This window comes from Cavia porcellus, unplaced genomic scaffold, assembly GCF_034190915.1.
Source record: "Cavia porcellus strain 051 isolate PalLab524CR breed Dunkin Hartley unplaced genomic scaffold, mCavPor4.1 scaffold_19, whole genome shotgun sequence".
NCBI lineage: Eukaryota > Metazoa > Chordata > Mammalia > Rodentia > Caviidae > Cavia > Cavia porcellus.
In genome coordinates this window covers 6,646,136-6,673,282 of record NW_026947502.1, presented here as the reverse complement: position 1 = coordinate 6,673,282, position 27,147 = coordinate 6,646,136, and the positions used below count along the sequence as shown (strand labels likewise).

Here is a 27,147-nt window from a genome sequence, read left to right as displayed (position 1 = left end):
TCCATCCAGCCCTCCCTCTCAGGCTCTTAAGACCAGCAAGGGGCTTCCCCTCCAGAGACACAGAGGGAACAGATAAAGTAGTTTATGAACCCTTTGTCTGTTTTGAGAGTTTATGATTCCATATTTATAGTTTCATCTTTTAAATATATAACCAAATAAACAAAGCTATTATCAAACTATGTAAATGACGGCTAAAATGCTCTCTAATGTGATGGAAACTTACTAAAGCTTTTCCTACAAAAGTGACCCCAAAAATGGGTGACGTGCTTTTCTTACAAAGTACAGGTCTCCTTTCCAGCCTTCAAAGATCTATTTCAGTTTTAGTTTGTAGCTTATGCTCTGTCTCCGAGATTTAGTAGCAACTGAAGCTGTTATTTATGAAGCACCTACTACGTGCTCCATAGTAGACTCATATAAAGTAGATATCTACTCAGTACTCATTATCACACTAAATCTAGAGTGGCATAGAATGCAGACTTTGCCCCGTCCCACTTTTGCAATAGCCTCTTTGTTGGTCTAGAAAGCCTAGCTGGTTTCTCTTGAGAGCATGGTAAATTTCAGTTTGTCTCACCTTCTGTTCCAGGGAACAGCGAGGATTTTTTCAGCATCGACGTTCTGCAAGGCATCATCACTGTAGCCCGGAAACTCAATCAGGCAAACCACATCCGGCACACTCTGATGGTGAAGGCGGAAGACCACGGGTCCCCACGGAAGCATGACCTGGCTACAGTGGTCGTTCATGTCTATCCCTCAGCCAGCAGCGCCCCCATCTTCTCCAACACTGAGTACTTCGTGGAAGTCCCCGAATCCATCCCTGTTGGCTCCCCAATCCTCCTCGTCTCCGCCACAAGCCCTTCCGAAGTCACCTATGAGCTAAGAGAGGGAAACAAGGATGGCGTGTTCTCCATGAACTCATATTCTGGCCTCATTTCCACCCAGAAGAACTTGGACCATGAGAAAATCTCATCGTACCAGTTGAAAATCCGAGGCAGCAGCATGGCGGGAGCATTTACCGACATCGTGGTGCTCGTGGACATCATTGATGACAATGACAATGCACCCATGTTCTTAAACTCAACGTTCGTGGGCCAGATTAGCGAGGCAGCTCCTCTGTACAGCATGATCGTGGGCGAGGACAGCAGCCCCTTTGTGGTTCGCGCCTCTGACAAGGACCAGGAAGCAAACGCCTTGCTGATCTACAAAATCTTGGATCCAGAGGCCTCAAAGTTTTTCAAAATAGACCCTAGTATGGGAACGCTCACTGTTTTATCTGAGATCGATTATGAGAGCAGGCCCCTTTTCCAGTTCAACGTCTATGTCCATGACCAAGGGAGCCCCATCTTATTCGCTCCCAGGCCTGCCAAGGTCATCATCTATGTCAGAGACGTGAATGATTCTCCTCCCAGGTTCGCAGAGCAGATATATGAAGCAGCAGTCGTGGGACCCATTCATTTCGGGATGGAGCTTCTCACCGTGCGGGCCAGCGATGAAGATTCCGAGGTCACCTACAGCATCAAAACCGGCAACACGGATGACGCCGTCGCCATTGACCCGGTCACTGGGTGCATATCTGTGCTAAATCCTGCTGCTCTGGGAGCCTCTAGGAAGCTCACCATTAGGGCTTCGGATGGCCTGTATCAAGATACTGCACTGGTAAAAATTTCTCTGACCCAAGTCCTTGACAAAAGTTTGCAGTTTGATCAGGAGGTGTACAGGACGAAGGTGAAGGAGAATTTGCCAGACAGAAAGGCACTGGTGATTCTTGGTGCCCACGGCCATCATCTGAATGACACCCTTTCCTACGCTCTCTTAAACGGCACAGATTTGTTTCATGTGGTCAGGTCAGCGGGTGTGCTGCAGACAAGGGGGGTGGCGCTGGACAGAGAGCAGCAGGACGTTCACGAGGTGGTGGTGGAAGTGAGGGACAATCGGGCTCCTCCGCGCGTGGCCCAGGCTGTGGTCAGAGTGTCCGTTGAGGACGTCAATGATAACCCCCCTGAGTTCAAGCATCTGCCCTACTACACAATCGTTCAAGACGGCACAGAGCCAGGGGACGTCCTCTTTCAGGTGTCTGCTACTGACAGGGACTTGGGAGCCAGTGGCACGGTCACGTATGCATTTACAGAGGATTACACGTATTTCCGCATTGACCCCTATGTTGGGGATATATCACTCAAGAAACCCTTTGATTATCAGGCTTTAAATAAATATCGCCTCAAAGTTGTGGCTCTCGATGGAGGAACACCATCCCTCCAGACGGAGGCAGAAGTGCTTGTCACCGTGAGGAATAAATCCAACCCGCTGTTTCAGAGTCCTTACTACAGGGTCCGAGTGCCTGAGAACATCACACTCTACACCCCCATCCTCCACACCCAGGCCCGGAGTCCCGAGGGACTCAGGCTCATCTACAACATCGTGGAGGAGGAGTCTTTGCCGCTCTTCACCACTGACTTCAAGACGGGCGTTCTCACCGTGACAGGACCTTTGGACTATGAGTCCAAGACCAGACACATATTCACAGTCAGAGCCACAGACACAGCTCTGGGGTCATTTTCGGAAGCCACGGTGGAAGTCTTCGTAGAGGATGTCAATGATAACCCTCCCACTTTTTCCCAGTTGGTGTACACCACGGCAGTCTCGGAAGGCTTGCCCGCTCAGACCCCTGTGATCCAACTCTTGGCTTCCGACCAAGACTCGGGACACAACCGTGATGTGTCCTATGAGATCGTGGAGGATGGCTCAGACGCTTCCAAGTTCTTCCAGATTAATGGGAGCACAGGAGAGATGGTCACACTCCAAGAACTGGATTACGAAGCCCAACGACACTTCCATGTGAAAGTCAGGGCCACGGACAGAGGAAATCCTCCGCTCACTGGAGAGACCCTTGTGATTGTCAATGTGTCTGACATCAACGACAATCCCCCCGAGTTCAGACAACCTCAGTATGAAGCCAACGTCAGTGAGCTAGCAACCTGTGGACACCTGGTTCTTAAAGTCCAAGCCCTTGACCCTGACAGCAGAGACACCTCCCGCCTGGAGTACCTGATCCTTTCTGGCAATCAGGACCGTCACTTCTCCATTAACAAATCATCAGGAATAATTTCTATGCTCAACCTTTGCAAAAAGCAGCTGGACTCTTCCTACAATTTGAGGGTGGGTGCTTCGGACGGGGTCTTCCAAGCAACTGTGCCTGTGTATATCAACACCACAAACGCCAACAAGTATAGCCCAGAATTCCAGCAGCACATTTATGAGGCAGAATTAGCAGAGAATGCAAAGGAGGGAACGAAGGTAATTGAATTGCTGGCCATAGATAAAGACAGTGGCCCCTATGGCACTGTGGATTACACTATCATTAATAAACTGGCAGGTGAAAAGTTCTCCATAAATCCCAATGGCCAGATCACCACCCTGCAAAAACTGGACCGGGAAAATTCAACAGAAAGAGTCATTGCTATTAAGGTCATGGCTCGGGATGGAGGAGGAAAAGTGGCCTTCTGCATTGTAAAGATCATCCTCACGGACGAAAATGACAATGCCCCACAATTCAAAGCCTCTAGGTACACTCTGTCCGTCCCATCGAATGTCAGCAAAGACTTCCCGGTCATCCAGGTGCTGGCTTATGATGCAGATGAGGGTCGGAACGCAGATGTCACCTACTCAGTAGACCCAGTGGAGGACTTGGCGGATGATCTCATTGATGTCAATGAAATCACTGGGGTGGTCAAGGTGAAAGAGAGCCTGGTGGGATTGGAAAACAAGACCCTTCGCTTCAAAGTCAAAGCCCAAGATGGTGGCCCCCCTCACTGGGATTCGCAGGTGCCAGTACAACTTCAGGTGGTCTCCAATGAAGTTTCCTTGCCCAAGTTTTCTGAGCCTCTGTATACATTCCCTGCATCCGAAGACCTTCCAGTGGGGTCCGAGGTTGGGGTGGTTAAAGCAGTGGCAGCTCAAGACCCGGTCATCTACAGTCTAGTGCAGGGCACAACACCGGAGAGTAACAGGGATGGCGTCTTCTCCTTGGACCATGACACAGGAGTCCTAAAAGTGAGGAAGGCTCTGGACCATGAGTCCACCAAATGGTACCAGATTGATCTGATGGCACACTGTCCCCACGAGGATACAGAGTTGGTGGCCTTGGTCTCAGTCCACATCCAAGTGAAGGATGTCAATGATAACAGGCCAGTCTTTGAGGCTGATCCATATAAAGCTTTCCTCACTGAGAATATGCCAGGGGGGACGACAGTCATTCAGGTGACTGCCAATGACCAGGACACCGGGAATGATGGCCAAGTGAGCTACAGGCTGTCAGCAGAGCCAGGCAGCAGTGTCCACGAGCTCTTCGCCATTGACAGCGAGAGTGGCTGGATCACCACTCTCAAGGAGCTGGACTGTGAGACCCACCAGACCTACCGCTTTCATGTGGTGGCCTTTGACCATGGACAGACCATCCAGCTGTCTTCCCAGGCGCTGGTTGAGGTCTCCATTACGGATGAAAATGACAATGCTCCTCGATTCACCTCCGAAGACTACAGAGGATCTGTGGTTGAGAACAGTGAGCCTGGCGAGCTTGTGACCACTCTGAGGACCCTGGATGCTGACATCTCTGAGCAGAACAGACAGGTCACCTGCTACATCACAGGTAAGGACACCTGTCAGGGAATGGAAGCACTGGGATGCATTTTTAAAAAACCCAGTAAGAGATGGATTGAAGAGGTGGATCTAAGACATGGACTTAAATCTTAGCTCTGCCACTTTTTAGCAGAGTATATTGGGGGCGGGGAATAAAGCCATTAGCTGTAGGACCTCCACTGCCCCTTCTGTAGGGCAGCCTGTTGCCATTCTCCCAGGGGTGGTAGTGAGATATAACAGGAGGATGCTGAGGACGCATCCTCAGCAAAGATGCCCTCGACTGAGAAAGTATTTGCACAGAAAGTCTCTCACCATTTTAGGTGAAATAAGGGTCAGACTCTTGACTGTCAGCTATCTTCTAGGGGATGGAAATGGTTGTGTGATCCATGAAAATTCTGCCAGATACCTCTTGATAGAGTCATGACCTTCCAGGGACAGTGGGGGATGATGGAAAAGTATTTTTTGTCAGTCACAGGACCTGTGTGTTGAAATGACAGCCTCCCTCAAATACGACTCTAGCATGTCACAGGAAAGCCCTGGCCCAGATCAGGAGAGAAACTCAACCAAGGCCTCATTCTGAATTTGGGGCAAAGCTGTGATTAAAAACTATGCCCTACAAGCTCCTTTCCTCAGTGGATACATACTGTGAAACTAAATGCCTGATAAGCCAGCCAAGCGGTGGTTTCGTTACCCACCCAGAGTGGCTTTTTTTGAAATTTATTTTTTGAGTCAGAATCTTGATATATGGTTCTGGCCAGCCTTGAATTGATTACCCAGGTTGTCCTCGAACTCATGGCAATCCTCCTGCCTCAGCCTCCTGAGCACTGGAATTACAGGCCTGGTCAGAGTGTCTTTTCTTCCCATTTCTGGTGCAATATTGAATTCTCATAAAAATGGCTCCTTCTGCTACTAAAGGTGTCCAGTAGAGAAATCATGAGTCTGAAGTTCCAAGAATCTGGAGACAGGATCAGAGCTCCATGAATCATGAAACCTCAGGGCTGGGGATATAGCTCAGTGGCACAAGCACCTGCCTGGCAAGCATGAGGTTGTGAGTTCAATCCCCAGTACCAGAAAAAAAAAAATCTTAGAAAAACAGAACCTTAAAGTAGAACCTTATCACCTTGTAATGTCAGACACTTGAAAATCTAACCAGTCGTAACATCTCAGAATAAGAGAATAATAAGTAGCAATATACAGTCAACTTTTGGAATAGCTGAATCTTGCAGCCCTGGAATCTTTGAATCCCAGAGTGAGGGTCTGTCTTCCCACACACTTGCCAGTGACTGGAGCCAGGGAAGGGTGACTTATCCCTGACTTCCGTGTGCTCTGCAGCAACAGTTGTGTAATAAAACCTCCGTGCTGAATAGCTGTAGTAATCAGATTTGTCTGGGATAGGAGGGAAATGTGTTTACCTGTAACTTTCCCCGGGACCTCCTAGGCCTCCAAAAATAAAAATCCTGCCCCTGTACCCCACATATTTTGATGTGGTGCTTCCTGCACTGATGGTTTAACAGGAGACCCTAAAAAAAAAGTCAGAAGAGTCTTCATAAGTCCCCAAAACTGACTTTGTGGAGAACTGTGAGTTCCTAGTTAAGAGAAGAATTCTTTTTTCCTTTCTTAGAAGTCCTAAAAGAAGTGTCAGGCGGGCAGCTGCCTATTAGGCAAAGTCTAGGTTGTTCCTGTTCCTCGATTTCTGAAAGCTGTGCCCGATCTTTTCAGAGGGAGACCCCCTGGGCCAGTTCGCCATCAGCCAAGTCGGGGACGAATGGAGGATCTCCTCGAGGAAGACCTTGGACCGAGAGTACATGGCCAAGTACTTGCTCAGAATTACGGCCTCGGATGGCAAATTCCAGACATCGGTCCCCGTAGAGATCTTTGTCCTGGACGTCAATGATAACAGCCCTCAGTGCCCACAGGTGAGATGGGATGATGGAAAACCAGGGTGGTGGGGAGGGAAAGGCAGGCAGGGAAAGTGCCCAAGGAGCTGCAGGGAGGAGGACCAGGGGCAGCCCCTAGGCTGCCCGCTGTTGACCTCACCTGTCCTTGTTTCTCCCCAGTGGGCGTCAGCCTGGTGCTCAAGCATTATAGGCAAGTCCTCTTCCTCCCGCATAGGTCTACGCAAAGCTCTTTAGGAATCCCGGCCCACATCTCCCCCCACACACTGCATACAAAGTTTTCTCTGCGAAACTCATGCAGAAGTAACAGGCACCCTCATGTCTGCCCCACTTGCTTGGCGAAGCCCTGATGCTCCTTTGCTGGTGTGGCTCCCTATTGCCCCAAATTTCCCAGGGAAAAAAATGTTGAGAGGGACATGCGAGGGACATGCACGAGACATGAGGCTGGAGAGAGGTGAGCAGGAGATGACCTGTGTTTTTAGAGGCCATCACCTAATAGTCATTGCTACAGACCTTTACCTTTAAATATAGTTTTAAACCCCAGGAAAGTCATTTTGAACTTTGGAGGGATTTGTATTACTGCAAAGTTTTTAGACCAAGTTACACTGTTGACATTTTTATTTTATAAAATATGACTTCTTATGCATGGATTTCCATCCAGACATCCGTTTATTTGTGCACACTCGTAGACAGTTCCCTTGCAACACACATGAATGCGTGGTCCTGTCACCTTCCCTGCTCTGCTTCTCTACACTCTGTCACACAAAAGCACAAGAGGAAGAGAGAGAGAGAGCCGGGTCATCAGTGTGCATGCAAAGTCTTTTGGGGATTCCCGAGGAGCACATTTTGAGTGGCGAGAGAGGTGGCTGCCCTCATTCCCTCTCATTCCCTCAACCATCCTGCCACCTCTGTCATCTCCGTGGCAAAGCCAGGACCAGGCTCACGCTGGCCTTCCCAGCGGGGCTGACGGCATCTCTAGAGCTGGAGAACAGAGGCCCCGGAGGGCCCGCCAGGCTGGAAGCTTCCACCCAGAGCGCACCGGGGACCACGCTTGCTTGACCTTGCTGTGGCAGAGACCAGGACACTTGGGACTTTGGATTCTGAATTCTCAGAGACCCCAGCCTGTCCCCTGTGGCCCCATGCACACATTATATAGTGATGACAGCTGTAGAGGGAGGGTAGGGAGGTCCCAGGGCCACTGCGGTCCTGGTCACCAATCAATCCTGTACACGGGCAGAGAGGTGACAGCTGGGCCTCACCCAAAAGCAGGGGATGTGGCCTGGAGTGGCTTGGTCTGACCTTCTGGGGAGCCCTGGTGTCAGCCTAGCCCGCCCACCTTGTCCAGAGCCCATCGCAGAGCAGGCTCTTGGGTGCTGGACTTCTCCCTCATTGTCCTGCCTTTTGGACCTACTCTCTGGCCCTCCCTTTTGCAGCTGTAACCTCTGTTTTCCTTGTGCATGTTTCCTTCCCTCTGCCCCTCCCGCCCTCTCTCTGCTTCTCTCTGTCTCTGTCCATCTGTGTTCTTGTAGTCTCTCTGTTGCTGCCTCGGTCTCTGTCCCTCCCCCTCTCCCCGGGATCGAAGCGTAACTTCTGCAATCTCCTTTTTGTCTTTCCATCTCCAGCTTCTCTATACTGGCAGAGTCCGAGAAGATGTGTCTCCCGGACACTTCATTTTGAAAGTTTCAGCCACAGACTTGGACACCGACACCAACGCTCAGATCACATATTCTCTGCATGGCCCTGGGGCACATGAATTCAAGATGGATCCCCACACAGGTGGGCTTTCCTGGGTTGTAGAGTCAAGCTAAGAGCTTATTTGCTGAATGCCCAGTGCCAGGTGCCATGGTGGGGTCTTTGGAGCAGGAACAAAAATCACCAACCCATCTGTCCATCTGCCAGCAAACGTGTTGAACAAACAAATGTACGTTGGCACTGTGCTGCCCCCAACGTCCTTGTCCTTGCTGTAGGTGCTGGGATATAGTCAGTAGACTGCTGAGATGGGAGACCTTGGTCTTGTGTGAAAACGAGGCATTAACTGGGTTGAGGCCGTTGGACAGGCATTGAAGGACCTCCATCTGGGGGAAAGGTTAGACAGAGCCAGAAACTAGTGGCAGAGAACAGGGTTGGGGGAGGGGTGGGGCTGGGGGAGAGGAGGGGGTCCTATGGGGACCAAATGCCATCTTGTGCTGTGGTCAAGGACAGAACATTGCATGTTCATAGGACTTTTGTAAGGTGCACAAGCACCAAAAGCACGCGGAGCCCTAGCCCAGGCTGGGCCTTAAGAAGAGTCCGTGGTGGATGTCATTACAAGCTAGGTGACAAAGCAGACCATGGGACAAAGAGGCCCCTCTAGGGCAGGCCACGCGCAGCCTGGCAGGCCGGGTGGTGGAGGCGCCTCCTTTTGAAGAGCCACCAGCCCCCTAGGGTGGGATCCAACAGCAGCAGCGGGGATGGGCAGTAAGGAGGGTCGGGGTCAGAGGGACCGGCTGCTGACGCTTGGTGGAACCCAGTAGCTCAGAAGATGATTCGGAGATTCCAGCGCAGGGCGGTGGCCAGGGAGAGGGGTGTCCCGGGACAGACAGGACTTTGCTCTGTTTCCGGACCCTGGCATGGTATGCAGAGCGGCTCCAAAGGTTACCTAATCTCTCTCTGCTGCTGTTTGCTCAGCTGCAGGATCATCGAGGAGGACTTGAAAGAAAAATAAACGGGCGGTATTTGAAAATATGCAAATGCAACATGCTCACTGTGCCAAATCTGAACAATGTAGGTGTGTGTTCCACAGAACCTGACAAGTCTCACGATAAGCCCTCCACCCAAGACAAAGACACAGAGATTTATTCCATACATCTCCAAAATCTCACTGTTTCGTGAAAACAGACTACTACTTTGAAACTTGCCTTTCTTATTCACCGATAAGTATGTTGCAGATATTACCAAGGCTGGAATAAGGTTCTGTCATGATTTATTTCTAGTTGCATAATACTTTACTATGTGGCCAAGTCACAGTATACTTCATTTTTATCCCTATTTGAAAGACACAGAAGAAGATTTCAGTACATTGCTCTTACAAACATTGCCACAGAGAATATCCTTATATGTGTATTTTAATCTTCAGGTTATTCTAAGAAGTGAAGTTACTGGCCAAAAGACAAACACATTTTATATATTATAAATGCCTAATTGACTTTGAAGGTGTCTATTGGTTTCTGGCTGACAGTGGTGGCTGTGGATGGAAGGAGGAGGAAACAGGTGGGTGTCAGGTGACACAGGCGGAGTAGCTCTCCTGACCACTGTGTACGCTCCCTGGCCTCTGCAAGGCCCGGATTCTCCCCTGTGGCTCTCAGGGGCCACCTGCTGGGGTGACTTCCCACAGAGAAAGCTCAGCTCCTGTTATTTCTCCACCAGGAGAGCTGACCACACTCACAGCCCTGGACCGAGAAAGGAAGGACATGTACAGCCTGGTCGCAAAGGCGACAGACGGAGGGGGCCGATCGTGCCAGGCAGACGTGACCCTCCATGTGGAAGATGTGAATGACAATGCCCCCCGGTTCTTCCCCAGTCACTGTGCTGTGGCCATCTTTGACAACACCACGGTCAAGACCCCTGTGGCTGTGGTGTTCGCCCGGGATCCTGACCAAGGTGAGTACAAGGACCAGCGCTCGAGTCTGCCCTTCTGCCTTCCGCTCACTTTGATGAGGATCCGGCTCTCTGGCCTCTCTGGCCCTAGTAAGGACTGTGCCTCCACCTCGAGTGTGTGCATGCTTGAGAGTGGAAAGTGTCTGTGCATGGCAGGAGACCTGGTACGGTGTGACAGGTGACTTGAGCCACGTTTTGAGGCAGGTATAGGGTGTTTCAACCTCATTGTTCTTCCCAAGCCACTTAGATCCAGAGAACTTTCAATCTGGTCATTGAATCTCTAGGCATTTTGAATACACACGTTTAACCAGAATTATCCAGCTTTAATTAATTGAGCCCTCAAAAGAAATTTTTGACACTAATTCCAGTAAGCCTATTCTGTGTTTAATCTCTGGGCAGTGAAGTAGAACTATTTTCAACATTTTGTGTTTTAATTTTAATGACCTTATTTTCATGGGGGTTAGTTCTGTCGCTTTTAAAACATAGAAGGTGTCTTAGCCTGTCATCTGCTGAGTACCTCTGCCTAGATAGCTGATAAACACTAGAAGTTTATTTGGCACAGTTTTGGAGGCTGGAGAGTCAAGCATGGTGGTGACATCTGTTCCGCCTCTGGCCAGGACCTGCTGGCTGCATCGTAATGCAGCAGAGGGTGTCACGTGAAGAGACAGAGCACCTGTGCCACCTTGGGTCTCTAAAGCCACCAGTGACCTCATCGCCTCATCTAATTCCAGTTATCTACCAAGGGCCCCACTTCCGAGTAGCATTAGCATAAGAATTTGAGGATTCAGTTTCCAATATGCAAACTTGGGAAGGGGGTACAATCACACATGGGATTCATCAAATCCCATCCATAAAGCACATGGGATTCATCAAAGGTGTTTGTTCCTGATTGTACCAATCGCACCACCTGCCATTGTGAAATATTCTATTGCAGTCCCACTTTCCCAGATCAAATTTTATAATTCAAATAGACTAAAATAATGACCTTGGGGTCAAAGTCATCAGATTAACATAGGATGATGCAGATCATGATAACAATGACATGATGACAACCATGACAAAAGCAGCGTCAAACATTTTGCCTTTTGGCCTGGTGCTTGTACATACCTGCAATCCCAGCACACAGGAGCCTGAGGCAGGAGGATTGCCTCAGGTCTGAGGCCAGCCTAGGCTGCATAGTGAGTCCAGGCCAGCCTGAACTACATAGCAATACCTTATTTTTTTTTTAATTCTGCCTTTTAAATATCAAGTAAATTGAAGACTTCTAGAGGCAATGCACTTTAGCTTGGTATTGAAGACAGAGATTTTGGAGGAATGCGGGGTCCTAGGAAGGGTGAGTGCAAAGGCCGGGTGGCTGGGCCTCGCTAAGGTGTGGGAATAACAGGTGCTGGTGGACAGACTTGTCTAAGGTGCAGAGTTGGGTTTCTAAGACAGGACCAGAATACAGCGGAGCCGGAGTGACCATTAGCCATTTCAACTACCTGTCTGCCTAATGGCTACAAACATTTACAAAAGTCAGCTGACCACGACTTTTGCAGATCCAGGGACCGAAAGCTCCCCATTCCTAAGCAGCCCCTTCCTTCCAACGTTTCTCAGACAATTATCAAGTGCCATTTTTTTCTGACCTGATGTCTGTTGGTCCAGGTCTCAGTCTTCTGTTAGAAGAGTCCTTAGCTCTTCTAACCCCATAACTTCCCATGGTGCTTCTGTCGCCAGAGGCGATGACTCCTTGTTCCTGCCCCAAGCCTCCCTTTCTACAAGGAAAAGGGAGTCCAAAGCCTACCTGCCTTTTAGAACACAGTCTCTGGCCTTGCATTAGTTTACCATTAATCTTCAGTGTGTCGCAGCTCAAATATCCTACTCAAATATTCCACCTGCATCTCCCTGTTGCTTGAAAACTCACGCTCTCCCTGTAAAAATGCATAAACCAGCTAGCTGCATGGTATGTGCATTTAACAGGTATAAACTAACGCTTCTCCTAGGCAGTTCCTGCCTCTGTTCCACCACAAGGCCTTAGGCTCAGGGTTTCCACGTATCCCACTGGGTGATGGTTTCATAGCTGAGCATTAAACTCTGGTATTTTTCACACACTGTGGGCTCTATATAACCTAATTGCTTCATAGCCCAGGAAAATAGTAGGAATCTGAACCAAAACCGCAGAAACACTCTGATGTACTAAGAACTTCCCACGGCTGTGTTTGTTTTCTTAACTTTTTAATTTCGACATGATTATAGATTCAGAGGAAATTTAAAAAATGGTATTGAGAGAGCATACTTCACCCAGATTCCCCAGCTATAGTGCAGGGAAACCAGGAAATTGGCACTGGACAATACTGCTAATCAAAAAGTGCTGGTTGTACATGAAGTTCTATACAACCTAATACATAAATAAATATTTCTAAAATCTCACAAAAAGTACTATTAGCTGGATTGAGCCCTATTCCAGGGCCACTACATTTTCCATGTAGTCATGGAAATGGGTGTGTCTGTATTGTTTATGTGCAGCATGGGTTTATATTATACACATGTAGTGTTTGTGTGTGGTTCTGTGTAATATTATCCATGAATTTGTGTAAACAACAGCATAACCAAGACACAGAACCATTCTATCACAAGCAAAGAACTCACTAGAAGTGGTTATATCTCACTCGCTTTTCATGTATAAACTGACACTGGACCCTAACCCTGAGGCCACTCATCATTTTCAGGTGGCCTGATAGGCTGGCACATTGCTCCACCACTGTAATCTCAAATAAAGAATACTGTAACCCAAGTATTGTAATCCCTTTCTGACCTTCCTCTCAATCCAAAAAGTTATATGTGCAACCCCATTGAGATGTTATTGGAATCCCGGCAAGTTAATTCCAAACTACCACCTCTGATGCAACCCACAGTGAGAGTAAAGATTCCCAGACAGATTCACAACTAAGGGCAGCCAAGGGGTCCTAAGCCCAACCCAATGAGGATATGAGGACAAACGCTTGATCCAAGGCCTCGCCCAGAATTTATCTTGTGAAGAAGGGGGAGGCTCGAGGATGAGGCATAGTGAGGATGGTGAGTAACTTGAGCTGGCTGGCCAGGTGCGGAGAAAAGCATCTTTGCAATATTCAAGGACCAGTCTGCAGAACTTGACTGGGCTTGCATATGAAAGAATTTAGGAGGCTGTTGCTTTAGTTTCTGATATGTAAACTTTTGTGTCCTGGGGACTCATAATCTCTTACTTCGGAGGCTCCTACCCAGCTGACATTCCTGGAGCTGAGTGGCTCTGCCATCCCTCTGCGCTGGGATCTTTTACAGCGAGCACTATTCGAGGAAACGGGACTGTCGGAATGGCTTTAAATATTACCCATCAGGACTCAGCTGACCTTATCTGCATTGTCAGAGCCATTTAGAGAGAGAAGGAGGTATCATAGCCAGCTCCGTATGTATCAGTACGTGGAAATAAGGTTTGATATAATTAATACTGCAGCAATTGTTCTGCATTCAAGGGGCACCTAACACTCTTATACACTCCACCATGCTCCCAAAGAAAACCTATCTTTTGAGGGCTTGGGTGCACCAGGCAAGAAGCCTGGCTTGAAGGAGCCTCACTTCCTCTGTGCTCTGCACCACTGGCCTTTTTGGGGGACCCCTCTTTGCCCTCCAGTGCTCACTGTGCCTGCTGTGGGCAGGGCCAGGGTTCAGCGCTTGTCCTCCCTACAGGCACCAACGCCCAGGTGGTTTACTCTCTGACGGATTCTGCTGAAGGCCAGTTTTCCATCGATGCTGCCACTGGGGTGATTCGACTGGAGAAACCGCTGCAGGCGAGGCCTCAGGGGGTACTGGAGCTCACGGTCTGTGCCTCAGACCTGGGCGTCCCCATGCCACTGTCCACACTGGGCACCGTGTCGGTGTCTGTAGTGGGCCTGGAAGACTACCTGCCCGTGTTCCTCAACACTGAGCACAGCCTGCAGGTGCGTGAGGACGCCCCACCTGGTGCTCAGGTGCTGTCGCTGGCTGCCCTCACCCGCCCCGGGGCTGAGAAGACCGGTTACCGTATGGTCAGCGGCAACGAGCAAGGCCAGTTCCGCCTGGACACCCGCACAGGTGAGGGGAAGGCGGCACCGGGCAGGGACCAAACGGGGTAGGACTCCCCTGAGCCTGTCTGCAGTCTCAGCGTCTGTCCTGTGGCCAGGTCCCTCCTTGCACCCTGAGGCACCTATGCAGGAGCCTCCCTTAATCCCCCCAGGCCAACCTCTAGGGCTCCCTGTCCCAAATCCTCAGCGACCCACCCGCCTCCCACAGCTGGTGGCCTCCTAGTGTCAGCCCAGGCCAGCTGGGATCAGATCTCAGCTCAGGACAATCACCCGCTTTTAGATTTGCTGCCCTTCTTCCTGACCCCTCAAATACCCAAGCATCCCGCATTTTCCCTTATGACCATGGAAAGAGAAAGAACCGGGCAAACACCCCTCAATTGTCCTAGCCATGCAGCCTTGGGTCCCTGCAGGCTCACTGGGGGCCCGGGCTGCCCAGGTCACCCCATCAGCAACCTCCCCTGCAGATAGAGCTTGTCTGCCTTCTCACACAGCCACCTAGAAGGAGCAGTATGTTTCTTAGAAGTCTTTATTATGGAGATTTTAAACATTGAATAATCAGAATAGCATAGTGTTTGCCCAGGTTCAGGTGTTAGGAACACAAGTCTGGCTGGATCTCTGTTCTTCAGCCCCGCACTCACATCCACTGCTGAGATTTGTTCTGTTTCTCCATTTCCAGAAGTTCATTTTTTATGTATTTTTAAATGAGTGCATGTTAATTTTATAAAATACTGGGCTTCAGAATTTTCATATGTGAAAATCATCTTATATTCATCCCTCCAATTCCCTTCCTCTTGTCCAAAAATACTATCCAGAATTAGTTTATTCTTCAGGATTTTGAATTGACACGTGATAGTTTGCTCATCTTTATGGGGCTACAGCACAGTGATTCAGAACAGACCCACAATAGGTGAGTCCTGATCAGGATAACTGGCATTTCTGTCTCCTCAAACCTTTATCATCTCCGTGTGTTGGGAAACTTCAGACTCTTTTAGTTATTTTGGATACACTAGAGTGTATTCTCCTTCCTCATTTTTATATCTAGAGGAATTTCAAAGCAAATCCAGGTATTGTATCATGTCACTTATAAATACACTAGTATGAATCTCTAAATGACAACTCCCTTTATAAACAAAACCACAGTACCTTATCACACCTAACAGGTAACAGTTCCTTAATATAAGCCATTACCCAATCAGGCAGTTTCTCAGAGTAGTCATAAATTCGTTTTTAAAGTTGGTTTATCAGCCCCCCCCCCCAGTGTCTACCTAGTGCATCGGTTGATATACAGCCTCTTTTAGACACTGACCTTCTCCCTACATCCCCACCAAGTACTTAATGAAATATTTCGAGTCAGGTGTCTGGTTGAAGTTTTCACAGTTTGGATGGCCTGAGTCAAACTGATGATGTCATAAAACACACCTCTCTAGCCTCTGTATTTCCTGAGAATGTCTGGATCAAAAGCTGTGACTGGGTGAAGTCAACAATCTTAGACTGACCACACTTCCTGGGTGACGATTTCAGCTGACTGGTTGTTTTGTTTTGTTTTTTTATTGCTAACATTGATGCTGAATTCAGCCTGATCCCTCCCATATAGATCTTAAGGACATAAATTTAGCAGCACAGATTTAAATGAGATGTTACAGAAATAAATGAGGGAAACACAGCTTTTAGGAATTACAGTAAAAGAAAAAACAATGAGATGAAGGGAGAAGAGAAAAGACCCTTACAAGAGGGAGACAAGAGGAGGACATCACCTGTCATAGCCCCACGGGACCCCTGCTCCCTGCCTTGCTGCATCTGTGGCCCCTTTTTTCCTTCAGGGATCCTATATGTCAATAGGAGCCTGGACTTTGAGACAAGTCCCAAGTACTTCCTGTCCATCGAGTGCATCCGGAAGGCCTCTGCCTCCCTCAGCGACGTGACCACTATCGTGGTCAATGTCACTGATGTCAACGAGCACCACCCCCGATTCCCCAAGGACCTGTACAGCGCAAGGGTCTTAGAGAATGCCATCAGGGGTGACATCATCCTCACGGTAAGGATCCTCGACTGTACTCTTTGTGGGGCCGGGTTTGGGTGGGCTCTTACGTCACTCCCTCTGTTCCCGGTCATCTGTGGCCATAGATTCACTTATCAAATTAATATGCTATAGTTTTGGGTCTGATTGGAAATGACTCAGCCAAACCATGTCTTGGGACAGGACCTACCAGAGCCCTTTGATACAGTTGGGTTCTGATAGAATAGCACGGGACAGGCAAGCTTTGCAGGAGAGCAAAGAGGGAAGACAGACCAGGCCCTAGAGGCCTGCCAGGGTCTGGTCACAGTGGGTGACACGGTAGAGGACAGGGACGGGCAGACAGCAAATCACTCGCCTTTGCACTTAGATATGCAGTTGTTCCCCTTCCTAAGGAGTGAAACCAGGCTCTGGACACCGACATTCACAGCTCCTGTCCCCTCCTCCTGCTTTCCCCGCCTACCTGAACGTGCCCTCTCCCCAGACATCAGCAGTGTCACTCCTCTGGGTGCACATTGTCCCCTCCCAGGAGCTCTCCTTATCTTTCAGGGCTCCCCAAATCCAGTACTGATTTCCCCAGGTGGAATGGATCAGTGTGTTCTGCACCCTCATGAGTCTGATTATACTTTGCCCGAGTTAGAATCACCCATAAAACCAGTTCCGCACAGATGTATTCATTTTGGTCCATCTCTTTCCTCCAAGCCTCCCAGCACCCTGCTCTATGAATGGAACACAGTGGCATGCTGAAATCCTTCCTTGTGATTTTCTTGCAAGGATGACCACCAGTGGCAGCCCTGGGCAGAGACCTATCTGTTCCTCTGCACTCTCGGGGCTAAGGTTCCTTTGTGGTCCCTCCTGTGCCTCCATTCACAATCACTGTCCCCCACCACAGGTGTCAGCGACTGACGAGGATGGACCCCTCAATAGCGCCATCACCTATAGCCTCGTAGGAGGGAATCAGCTCGGACACTTCACCATCCACCCCAAGAAGGGGGAGCTGCAGGTGGCCAAGGCCCTGGACTGGGAACAGGTAAGGAATGGATGGCAGGGTCCCCTGTGAGCTCCTCAGAGCAGAGGTGTGGCCCTGCTACAGGTCTGCAGCATGAACTGTAGCCAGCACCCACCCCTGCCCAGAGCATCCCCTGGTGGAGCTCAGGCTTTTGTCACCATTCATCAGGGATCACTGGGTCATGCCAGGAACCACCACCACTTAGTGAGCATTGCACATTTTGCTAAATGCTTACCATGCATGGCATCATTCGGTCCTCCAGATGATCCCAAGAAACTGGTACTGACCTTATCCCCGAGTAAGTGTAGTCCCCTTCTCAAGACCCCAGAGCTAGTAACTGACTTATAAATCACACCCACTTCTTCGGGACTCCAGAGCCTGAGTGGTACAGTGCCATGGATGGGCAATGAGGGTGGGTCCAGGCAGGCATCTCCATCCCATCTATCCAAAAACACTAGCAATGAGTCAAGGGGCAGACCCAAGGGGCCTTGCTGCTAACCTGCCACTGGGCATCTTGTGACAGACATCCAGCTATTCCCTGAAACTGCGGGCCACAGACAGCGGGCAGCCCCCTCTGCACTCGGACGTGGACATTGATGTCCAAGTGGTTGATGTCAATGATAACCCACCTAGATTCTTCCAGCTCAACTACAGCACTGCTGTCCAGGTATGCCTGAGCCCCACGGGCTCCCAAAGCCTCTCTCCCACTTTGTCCCCCTTAGTGGGAGGTCTCCTCAGGGTAGCCCTCGATGTAAACAGCAGCTGTGGCTTTGCCACTGAGATCCCTGAAGGCGGTGCGGGCAGCTGAAGGGGACTATGAGCTATGGAAAGAAGATACCAGGGATGGTGTTAAGCATTTCCCTGCCCTCTGCTCCTCGGGGGCTCACGACATCCCTGTCAAGGGGATAATACCTACTCCACAGGCTGAAAAACATGCTAGAGCTATGGCAAGTCACCTCAGGCCTTAAACCCTGAAGATTTGCTAGGTCCTAAGTCATTTTCAACAGTTCGCAATGGGATTTGAAGAGAGCCTTGTGTTTCTGTGGAGGAATTGTCAAGGCTCTAAGAGGTACGGGAGACAAGGAAGTAGGCAAGAGAGAATTCAGGTCCTACCCGTCACCTGGGGTCCCACTAATAGCAGCTTTATGTGAGTCAGAATGCTTTTGATACGACTACAAGTTTGTGAAGTGACAAAGACTTCTTAAGATGATGGAATGTTCCATCCAGACTCGGTTATTTCAGTAAGCAGCAACGTCACCGCTTTGGGTTAATGCCTTTGAAATTCCTCCACCTTCTCCCTCATGGCAAAAGAGCTGCTACAGCTCTAGACTCACATGCTTGCCTGACGGTCTGCAAAGGCACACAGAAGGGGACTTCTTTGGAAGGATCCGTTTTCGTCTCTCTCTCTCTCTCTCACACACACACACACACACACACACACACACACACACACACAAAAGTTCTCAGAAAGATCACTCAATAAACCTCCCTCAAGGTCAGGACTAGATTATAGCCTCACTCTGAACACCAAAACCTGGCCCAGGGAACTGGATTTGGACTAATTTTCCTCTGTAAACTTATAAGACGGGCACCTGTGGCCTAAGGATTTTGCCATTCTGTGCCTGAACAAAAGCAAAGTTTTATGAGAATGAGAGAAACGCGGTCTGTTGGCCGGGCAGCTGTCAGTCTTAGATTCTGTGGGTGGGGAAGACTGTGTTACTGAAGCATCGGTGTGATAAACCACTCAATTCCCACATTTCATAACAAAGGCTGAAATGATACTTGGGCCATCATATTTTCTTGGTTAACCTGTTCATTTTTAAAGTTGCCTGACACTGAGTACAGTGATCTGAAGAACAGGCCCCTTGTGAGTGGCTGGTTGCTCCCTCCCACATGCTCCAGCTACTATTTTATCATTACAATGCATCAGCTCTGCGACCTCTCAAGAGTCACCTCTCGTTGACCAAAGGCTTCCCGTTGGTCCCTAAGGACCCTTCCGGTCCCAGTAAGCTTTGTTTCTAAGACCCAGCACTGCCCTTGGCAGCAGCTCGAAAAGGCAGCAGGACAGAACGCAGAGATGGTGCCAGGCGGGTGCAGGCAGAGGGCCGAGAACTCCTCCTCCCTAAGGGGTCCCAGAAGATGCACAGAGGAGGGCCGGGGACACTCATTTGGCACTGTCTTCCCACTCCTCTTGCCCTCAGGAGAACTCCCCCGTCGGCAGTCAAGTCCTGCAGCTGATCCTCAGCGACCCCGACTCGCCGGAGAACGGCCCTCCGTACTCCTTCAGAATCACTAAGGGCAACGCTGGCTCTGCCTTCCGAGTGACTCCAGAAGGGTGGCTGGTGACCACTGCAGGCCTGAGCAGGGCCGCTCAGGAGCAGTACCAGCTGCAGATCGAGGTGAGAGTGTGCCTGGCCCCTGGTTTATGGTGGTGACAGTGGGGACGACAGACACACACAGCCAGTGCTTCTGTTATTAGGAAAAGGGGCACTTGAGTATCGGGCTGGGCTGGGTGCTTGACATGCACCCCTGCATTACATCCTCATCATGCTCCTTACTGTTCCACTGTGCAGATGAGGAAACTGAGGCACACAGGTTAAGTAAGAGACAGACTTATAGTATTCTCTAGATGTAGCGGACATAGGCTGCTCCAAACCCAAGCACTCTGACTGCAGAGACCAAACGCCTGTGCTGTGCAAAGGACCCACTCCAGCTCCGGGTGTGTCCAGAACCCACTCTGGGGCTCAGGCGCTGGGAGCCTTACCTCACAGGACTTCGTGGGCTCAGTGAGCGACTCTGTGCCCCCGTGCATGAGATTGTGTGGCGTGGGTTGTATGGAAACTACCTGAGAACAGTGGTCAAACATTTTTCTCCCATTTCATTCCCCAAATTCCTTTCTGAAGTCCCAAGTCCAGCAGACCCTAGTATTGTGGGTTTCTGCACTACAATGATGTGGTCTTCATTCATTTACATTCAGTGGTTCAGGCTCTCAACGGTATTTATCGAGTGTCTGCCAGGAACAGACCAGGATAAAGGAGTGGGGTTCCTCCTCATGGCTTTGTTTCCATAGTTAGAATCTAAACAGGCAGCTGCTATGGTGGCACACACCTGTAATCCCAGCCGTCAGGAGCCTCAGGAGGCTGAGGCAGGACGGCCATGGGTTCAAGGCCAGCCTGGGCTACACAACGAGATACTAATAAACAGATAAATAACATCTTTAAAAGTTAGAGTACAGAAATGAAGTGATAAGAAGCTCTAGATAGGGGCCCCATGGATTTTCACACAGGGGACATTTGAGGGGAGCCTTGGGGAGCCAGCTGGGAGAGGGGTGGCCAGGCCTGTTCTGAGCAAGGATGAACAAGGTCTCGAGCTGGGGAGGAGTTTGAAGTGAGCTGTGGTGCAGGAGGAAGCAGGGAGCGATGGTGAGGAGGAAGCTGGAGGGAGGCCAGGGCGTACAGCAGTCTCACGGCGTGGGCACTGTGTGACTAACAGTCCACAGCTTGTGACCAGGGAGCTGAGAGGTCCAGCTTTAGTCCATTCGGGCTCCCAGAGGCAGATACTATAGACCGTGGCTTAGAGAGCAGGCATCTGCTTCTCATCATTCTGAAAATCTGAGATTGCACAGCGACCACAGGCAGGTTCTGGAAAGGGTCCTCTGCTGTGCTGTGCATGGCAGGAAGACGGCAAGCTGGCCACTGGCCTCTTCTTAGATGGGCCCTGGTTCCCTTCACAAAGGCACCCCCCCTCCAAATGCATCACATGGGGAGCTGGATTTCAAGAAATCAACATGGACAGACACAAACATTCAGTCCTATGAAGGACCAAAATGATTGATGGTAACTGATCACAACAGGTAAAAGCCGAGGAGATATGGCATCCTCACTGCAGGCCTTGGTGACACTTCTGGATTCTAACCTAAGCAAGTAAGAAGGGCTTCAAACAGGGACAGTCTCCGCATCTCCAGATGGCCACACTGAAGCTTTGTGGAGACTCAGCAAGGCAGGGTGCTGAGGGTCCCCCAAGCTATTTCGGGGGCTCTGAGATCTCTGGTGACGGTGAGAATGGAAGGCGCGGGCAGGCTTGGGACAGTTTTTATCTGTAAATAGGTAGGAGTTCGTGATGGCCTGGATGTGGGTGTATACAGAAGAAAGAACAATCAAATTGATTGTCGATCTGCTGGCACTGATAAAGAGGAGATGCTCATGCCCAACAGAGCCCTGGGAACACTCAGGAGGGGTGAGGAGAGGCAGGCTTAGGAGGTAAAACGAGGCTGTGCTTTGCCCACCCTTACACAGGGAGGGGATAGCTGATGCCCTGCAGGTAAAAGTCCAGGTGTCAATGGAATGGTGGGCAGGGAGTCAGCAGCTCATAGGGAAAGTCCAGACTGAGGCTGAGTATCCCCAGCACCAAAGGCGTGAGCTTGACTGCCGTGGGAGCAGAGGGAGGTCAGCTTCTGATTCCTATGCTGTAGACCCAGGCCACGGGCTGGGCCCAGGCAGGTGCCTAGCGACGGCCGGCCTCACCACCCTCTCAGGTTTGTTCCATGTTTCTGCTTCTGTCCATGGCGAGGCAGCATAGACAGGCGAGTGAGCAGGAACTGACCACAAACTCCGAGTTCAGATCTGCACAGGCCGCATCTGCTCGTGCTTGCTGTGACCTAGGGTGAGTTGAGCTTGATGCATTTAGTAAAATGGGAGACTTCATGGTCCCCATCTCATAAGAAAGCTGAGCTAGGAAAACACGTTCCTAGCATGTCAAAGTCACTGGCATATGGTCTGTACTCAGCTCCTGCTAGCTCCGTATTATAACGAGTAGTTATATAAATGAGCTACCGTCGTAGCTGGTGTTAGGTACATCACGTTGTGAGCAGTATTAGCTGTTGCTGCTGGGACTGATATCAGCCCAGTCTCCAGCAAGCATTAGTGGACGAGCTATTTCCGTAGGGAATACCGTGGAGACCCCGACTGAGCAGAGAACGTGACAGTGCCCTAGGAAGACAGAGGCGGGCTTTGTATTGAGTTGGGCAGGGGTGTGTGAGAAATATTTGGTGACTGACAAAGAGAATCTTGAATCTCCTTGGCTGGGTGGGGTGCCTTGGATTTGCTAAGAGGCTCTGATGACTGTTGAGGGAAGAGACAGACAAGGAAGCTTCCAGAAGGAAGACGGTCCACGTTTGTGTCTCTCCTGGAGAGGTGACCGAGAGAAAACTGAACCTTTTCCTGTGGAAATGGGCTGTAACTCCCACCTTCAGAAAATCCATAGATTGCACATATGCTTTTGTAGTTAAATTTCTTTTCAGACGTGACAGTGCACCAAGTCTGTCGTCAGGCATGTGGGACAGAGAGATGGGGCCCCGGAGAAGCCAGCCTCAGCCAGGGCTCCCAGGGCCCCAGTTGTGTCACCTAACGGCAGTGTTGGTCCTGCCTACAGGTATCAGACAGTGGCACCCCTCCACTCTCGTCCTCCACGTGGGTCAGCATCCGCGTCACGGAGCAGAGCCGATACCCACCCTCCGCCCTCCCTCTGGAGATCTTCATCACCGTTGGGGAGGAGGCGTTCCAGGGTGGCATGGTGGGTAAAATCCATGCCACAGATCGCGACCCCCAGGACACCCTGACCTACAGCCTGGCAGCAGAGGGGTCCCTGGGCAGCAGCTTCTCGGTGGGTACTGCAGACGGCAAGATCATCGCTGCCCGGGGGCTGCCTCATGGCCGCTATGTGTTCAACGTCACGGTCAGTGACGGGACCTTCTCCACCACTGCGGGGGTCCACGTGCATGTGTGGCACGCGGGGCAGGAGGCCCTGCGGCAGGCCCTGTGGCTCGGCTTCCACCAGCTCACGCCCGAAGAGCTGGTGAGCGACCACTGGCGGAACCTGCTGCGGTTCCTTAGCAACAAGCTGGACATCCGACGGGCCAACATCCACTTGGCCAGCCTCCAGCCTGCTGACACCACAGCCGGGGTGGACGTGCTCTTGGTCTTGGAGGGGCATTCCGGAACCTTCTATAACCTCCAGGAGCTGGCAGCCATCCTCGCTCACTCAGCCAAGGAGATGGAGCACTCGGTGGGAATTCAGATGAGATCAGCCATGCCTGTGGTACCCTGCCAGGGGCCCAGCTGCCAGGCTCAGCCCTGCCAAGAGACGGTGCACCTGGACCCCAAGGTGGGGCCCACATACAGCACGGCCAGGCTCAGCATCCTCACGCCGAGGCATCGCCTGGAGAGGAGCTGTGCCTGCAACGGTGAGGAGTGGGCCCTCCTGTCAGGCTCTGCCTGAGCCCAGAAAGCCCGCAGAGGCTCGGTGGGGAGCTGGGAAAGGTGGAACGAGGCCAGATGCTGCATATCACTGCAGCCTCACAAAATCTAGTCATCAGATGATAACCCGGTTTCCGGCACTTTGGGGAATTCTGCAAATAACAGTGAGAATACAGCAGGCAGCTTAACACTGCAGGAAAGAGCACAGACTGTGGCATCAGGCTGCTTGGGTTCAAATCTCAGCTCTACCCCTTACTGGCTTCAACGTCCTCTGTCTGGGCTTGGCTGCTACAGGGGTTGAATGAACATGAAATACCAGGTACTTGCTGATGAGGGCGCCTGACACAGAAGAAAGTGCTTGCTAAACACAAGTTACTAATGCTATTCCCATAGCCTGCTAATGTCAGCTCACAGTCTAGACTCAGTGTAGCTTCAGACCGTAGCCTAATGACTTATTAGCTGTGTAGCCTTGCATTTGTTATCAAAATCCTCCTGGCTCCAGTTTTTAAACTATATAGCAGAGGCAGTATTAGCACTGCCTCCTGGAGTTGGTCTGGGGAGCCGGCCCACAGTCAGGCCAGGATGGATGGTGGCTGTCATCACTGGGGAGCAGGGATGACATAACCAGCCTGCTGTGTGTCAGCTCTGCACACAAGTCACCTCCCCGAGAAGGGTCTTAGCCCACCTGCACCTGAAACTGCAGTTGGGGAGCTTATGCTTTGTGGGGTACCATATGTGAATTCCTGTTCTAACCAGAAACTTCCCTGAGCTCTCCTGGAACTCAGTTTTCTGACTGAGTCTAACCAGTTCTCTAGAGCGCCTCATCATTGGTGAACGCAGGGATGCCACCTTCGGCTGACCATCACCCTCTCCCCGGCCCAGCCTCCCCTCTACAGAGCCATCCAGTTTGCATTCTGGAAATTCTTTCGCAGGCTTCAGGGAAAGCTGATGCGGCTGAAAGATCTCTCTCGACCACTTGGCAGCAGATGGCAGAGATTCTAGAGGTCCACATTGTACAGGCTCACCTTCGTTTTAAAGATGCCTGCTCATGGGTGCACCCTCCACATTCTAGAAGCTCTTGGGTGAATCTTACAATTGACATTTAACTGTAAGCAGGTGACCCCAGGGCTGTGCTTTGATAAATGCTAGACAGACTCACTGAATAACAGAATCACTTTGAGAGAGGGTTTGAAAAATGTATTTTAATGCAGTGTGACACTCCAAGAATCAATCCATGTGCCATGAGTGTAAAGCTCAATCGTTCTCACGACCTGGATAAATCTGTGGAACCAGCACCAAGAAAAAAGCCAGGGGATGACCCATATCTCAGAAGCCTCGCTCGGGTTCTTTTCCAGCTACACTCATCCCAGGATGACTTTTAATACTCCGATTCCCAGGTGCCACCCAGACCTACTGCCCCAGATCCACGACAGGAAGAGCTGGGACTCTGCGTTTTAAGTAGCTCTCTGGGTGATCCTGATATTTAGCCACATTTGGGGGTTCTTGACTTGCCCATCTTCAGCCCCCCACCCCGTGCAACAATGCCCTGCTGTGCGGGAATCGCCAGGTCGGAGAGCTTTAGGCTTCAAGTGGGTGGGCTCCTTGGATGCTGGGCCCCTGCAGCCGCAGGCTGCCTGGTCTCCCTTCTGTTCTTTTTTGGCCTTGGTTCCTGCTCTTCAACAGTTCTCCTTCCCTCAGGTGTCTGGGGCGCATTATTCATCCTTTCCCTGGCAAACTCTGGGTGTTTAGGCATGATTTGATAGCTGAACTCACATCTAGAAGGCAGTGCTTAACTAACACAGCACTTCTCAAAGGGAGCTCAGCTCGCTGTTCCTAAGGGTATCCACGTAAGCGTGTCCCAGCATCAGATGCACTTGAAAAATCAGAGGAGAGGTGAATTCTTAGACCTTTTACTGTGCACCTGTGCTTTAGCAGTGGCTAAGAGGAGGTGGGGGTGCTGGACTTTACAGAAAGTTGGGCCAACCATCTGTTTCAACCCCCTTTATCATGGAATATTCCTGAACTCCAGGGGGGGGTTGTTCACTGTGGAAGCGCTTACCTAATGATTACAGAGTCCTGTTGATATAAGGACCAGGTAAAAACCCTGGTGCTCAGGAAATCCCGCACATGTGCAAAATCCTCTGCAGTTCTCTCTCCCCCGAGTGACGTCAGAAATCCTGTAACATGGAAGGTGTAAGTTAGAAATGTTGATTTCCACGCATGCATTTGGTTAGATTCCTGGCTCGACTCTAGCTTTCTTCTGATGTAGGCTCATGGGTTCTGACCCCTAACTGGGCAGTGGTCCCCGGGCAGGGGGAGGTGTGCAGGTCTTTCAGCTGTGCGGCCCTGGAAGAGACTCCCCCACCTAAGAACTGAATGAAACAAGTCAGTCTGTGGCACTGATCCCTCTGGTGGCTTTTGCAGGTACTGCCACACGGTTCAACGGGCAGAGCTACGTGCAGTACAGACCTGCAGAGGGGCGGAACTGGCACATCCATTTCTCTCTGAAAACGCTCCAGCCACATGCCGTCCTCCTCTTCACCAACGAGACGGCCCCCATCTCCCTGAAGGTAAGGCGCTCTTGCCTCGGGCATGTCACACCAGGGCAAGGGGCTGGAGGGGGCATGATGTGTCCAAGAAGCCAACTCCTGGCAAGGAAATCACTTTCAGGAATCCTGGGCTGACCAGTGGGCCAGGACATGGGACAGGCGTACCACAGTCCATTGATAACCCCGTGCTGGGCTGCTGGCTCTGTGGGGTAATAAGAGGGAGCCCCAGAGGGCAGGCGGAGATGGCTGGGTCGACCCAACCCTGGCATTGTGCCTGTCTTTGCTGAGTAAAAGGCTGGTGTTTTCCAAGGGTTGGCTACCATTGGGACTGCTCACGGTGACACGACTAGCATAAAGCCACATGAGGAAAAGTTAACTTCCTCTCAGCAGTCTTTCAGCGCTCACCATCAGGTCCTGTGGGAAGTCTCGGCTCCCTGCCTGATTTTAACACTTCTGTCACATGGGCTGATCTCCCACTGTGACACAGAAAGCTGGCTTCTGTGGGTGGGAGGTGTTCAGTCATTCAGCACATTTAATGGGCATCTAATCTATACTGTGTGACAGGTGCTGTTCTAGTCTCGTCTGGGATAGAGCTTTTCATTCCACAGGAGGGAGACTGACCCATAACAAATGGGGAGGTCATAGACTAGTTTGAATGCAAGTGTTACAGGTAAGGAGGCAAAAGAAAAGGTTAAGAGGGGCCAGGTGAGGGGAGTTGCAATTTTGGCAACAGTTTGAAGGGGGTGAGAGAGGCAGCGATGTGGACATCAGTGAGGACATCTCAGTGGACAGAAGAGCAAGGCACAGGCCTTCTGACAGAGCCTGTAGCATGTTTCAGAACAGTGCAGAGTTCTCCAGGGCTCCAGAGCAGGGGCCAGGGGTAGCAGCAGTGGGATTTGAGGCCAGAGATATTGTGGGATGGGGACACATCTATCCAGGTCTTGTGGGCCACGGAAGGGTTATGGATTCTATAACGAGCAAAGAGGAAGGTATGAGAAGGTTTTGTTGAGCAGCAAATCACATAATCGGATGCATTGTAAAGGGTCTGGTTTAGTGGCTTTCCCCATGCCGGACGAAATACT

The 27,147-nt window shown here is 50.6% G+C and overlaps 1 protein-coding gene across 3 annotated transcripts in view; it reads left to right on the top strand.

Moving 5' to 3' along the window:
• Positions 1-27,147, top strand: part of Fat2 (FAT atypical cadherin 2) — an 88,705-nt gene that overhangs the window by 46,071 nt on the left and 15,487 nt on the right. For all 3 annotated transcript variants that reach the window (XM_063230673.1, XM_063230672.1, XM_003464475.4), the window contains exons 10-20: positions 584-4,642; positions 6,352-6,548; positions 8,150-8,303; positions 9,933-10,166; positions 13,866-14,249; positions 16,060-16,274; positions 17,146-17,283; positions 17,786-17,929; positions 19,464-19,661; positions 22,693-23,503; positions 25,941-26,086. In XM_063230673.1, the coding sequence (XP_063086743.1) occupies positions 584-4,642; positions 6,352-6,548; positions 8,150-8,303; positions 9,933-10,166; positions 13,866-14,249; positions 16,060-16,274; positions 17,146-17,283; positions 17,786-17,929; positions 19,464-19,661; positions 22,693-23,503; positions 25,941-26,086 (6,680 nt within the window). The remainder of the gene's footprint in view (positions 1-583; positions 4,643-6,351; positions 6,549-8,149; positions 8,304-9,932; positions 10,167-13,865; positions 14,250-16,059; positions 16,275-17,145; positions 17,284-17,785; positions 17,930-19,463; positions 19,662-22,692; positions 23,504-25,940; positions 26,087-27,147) is intronic.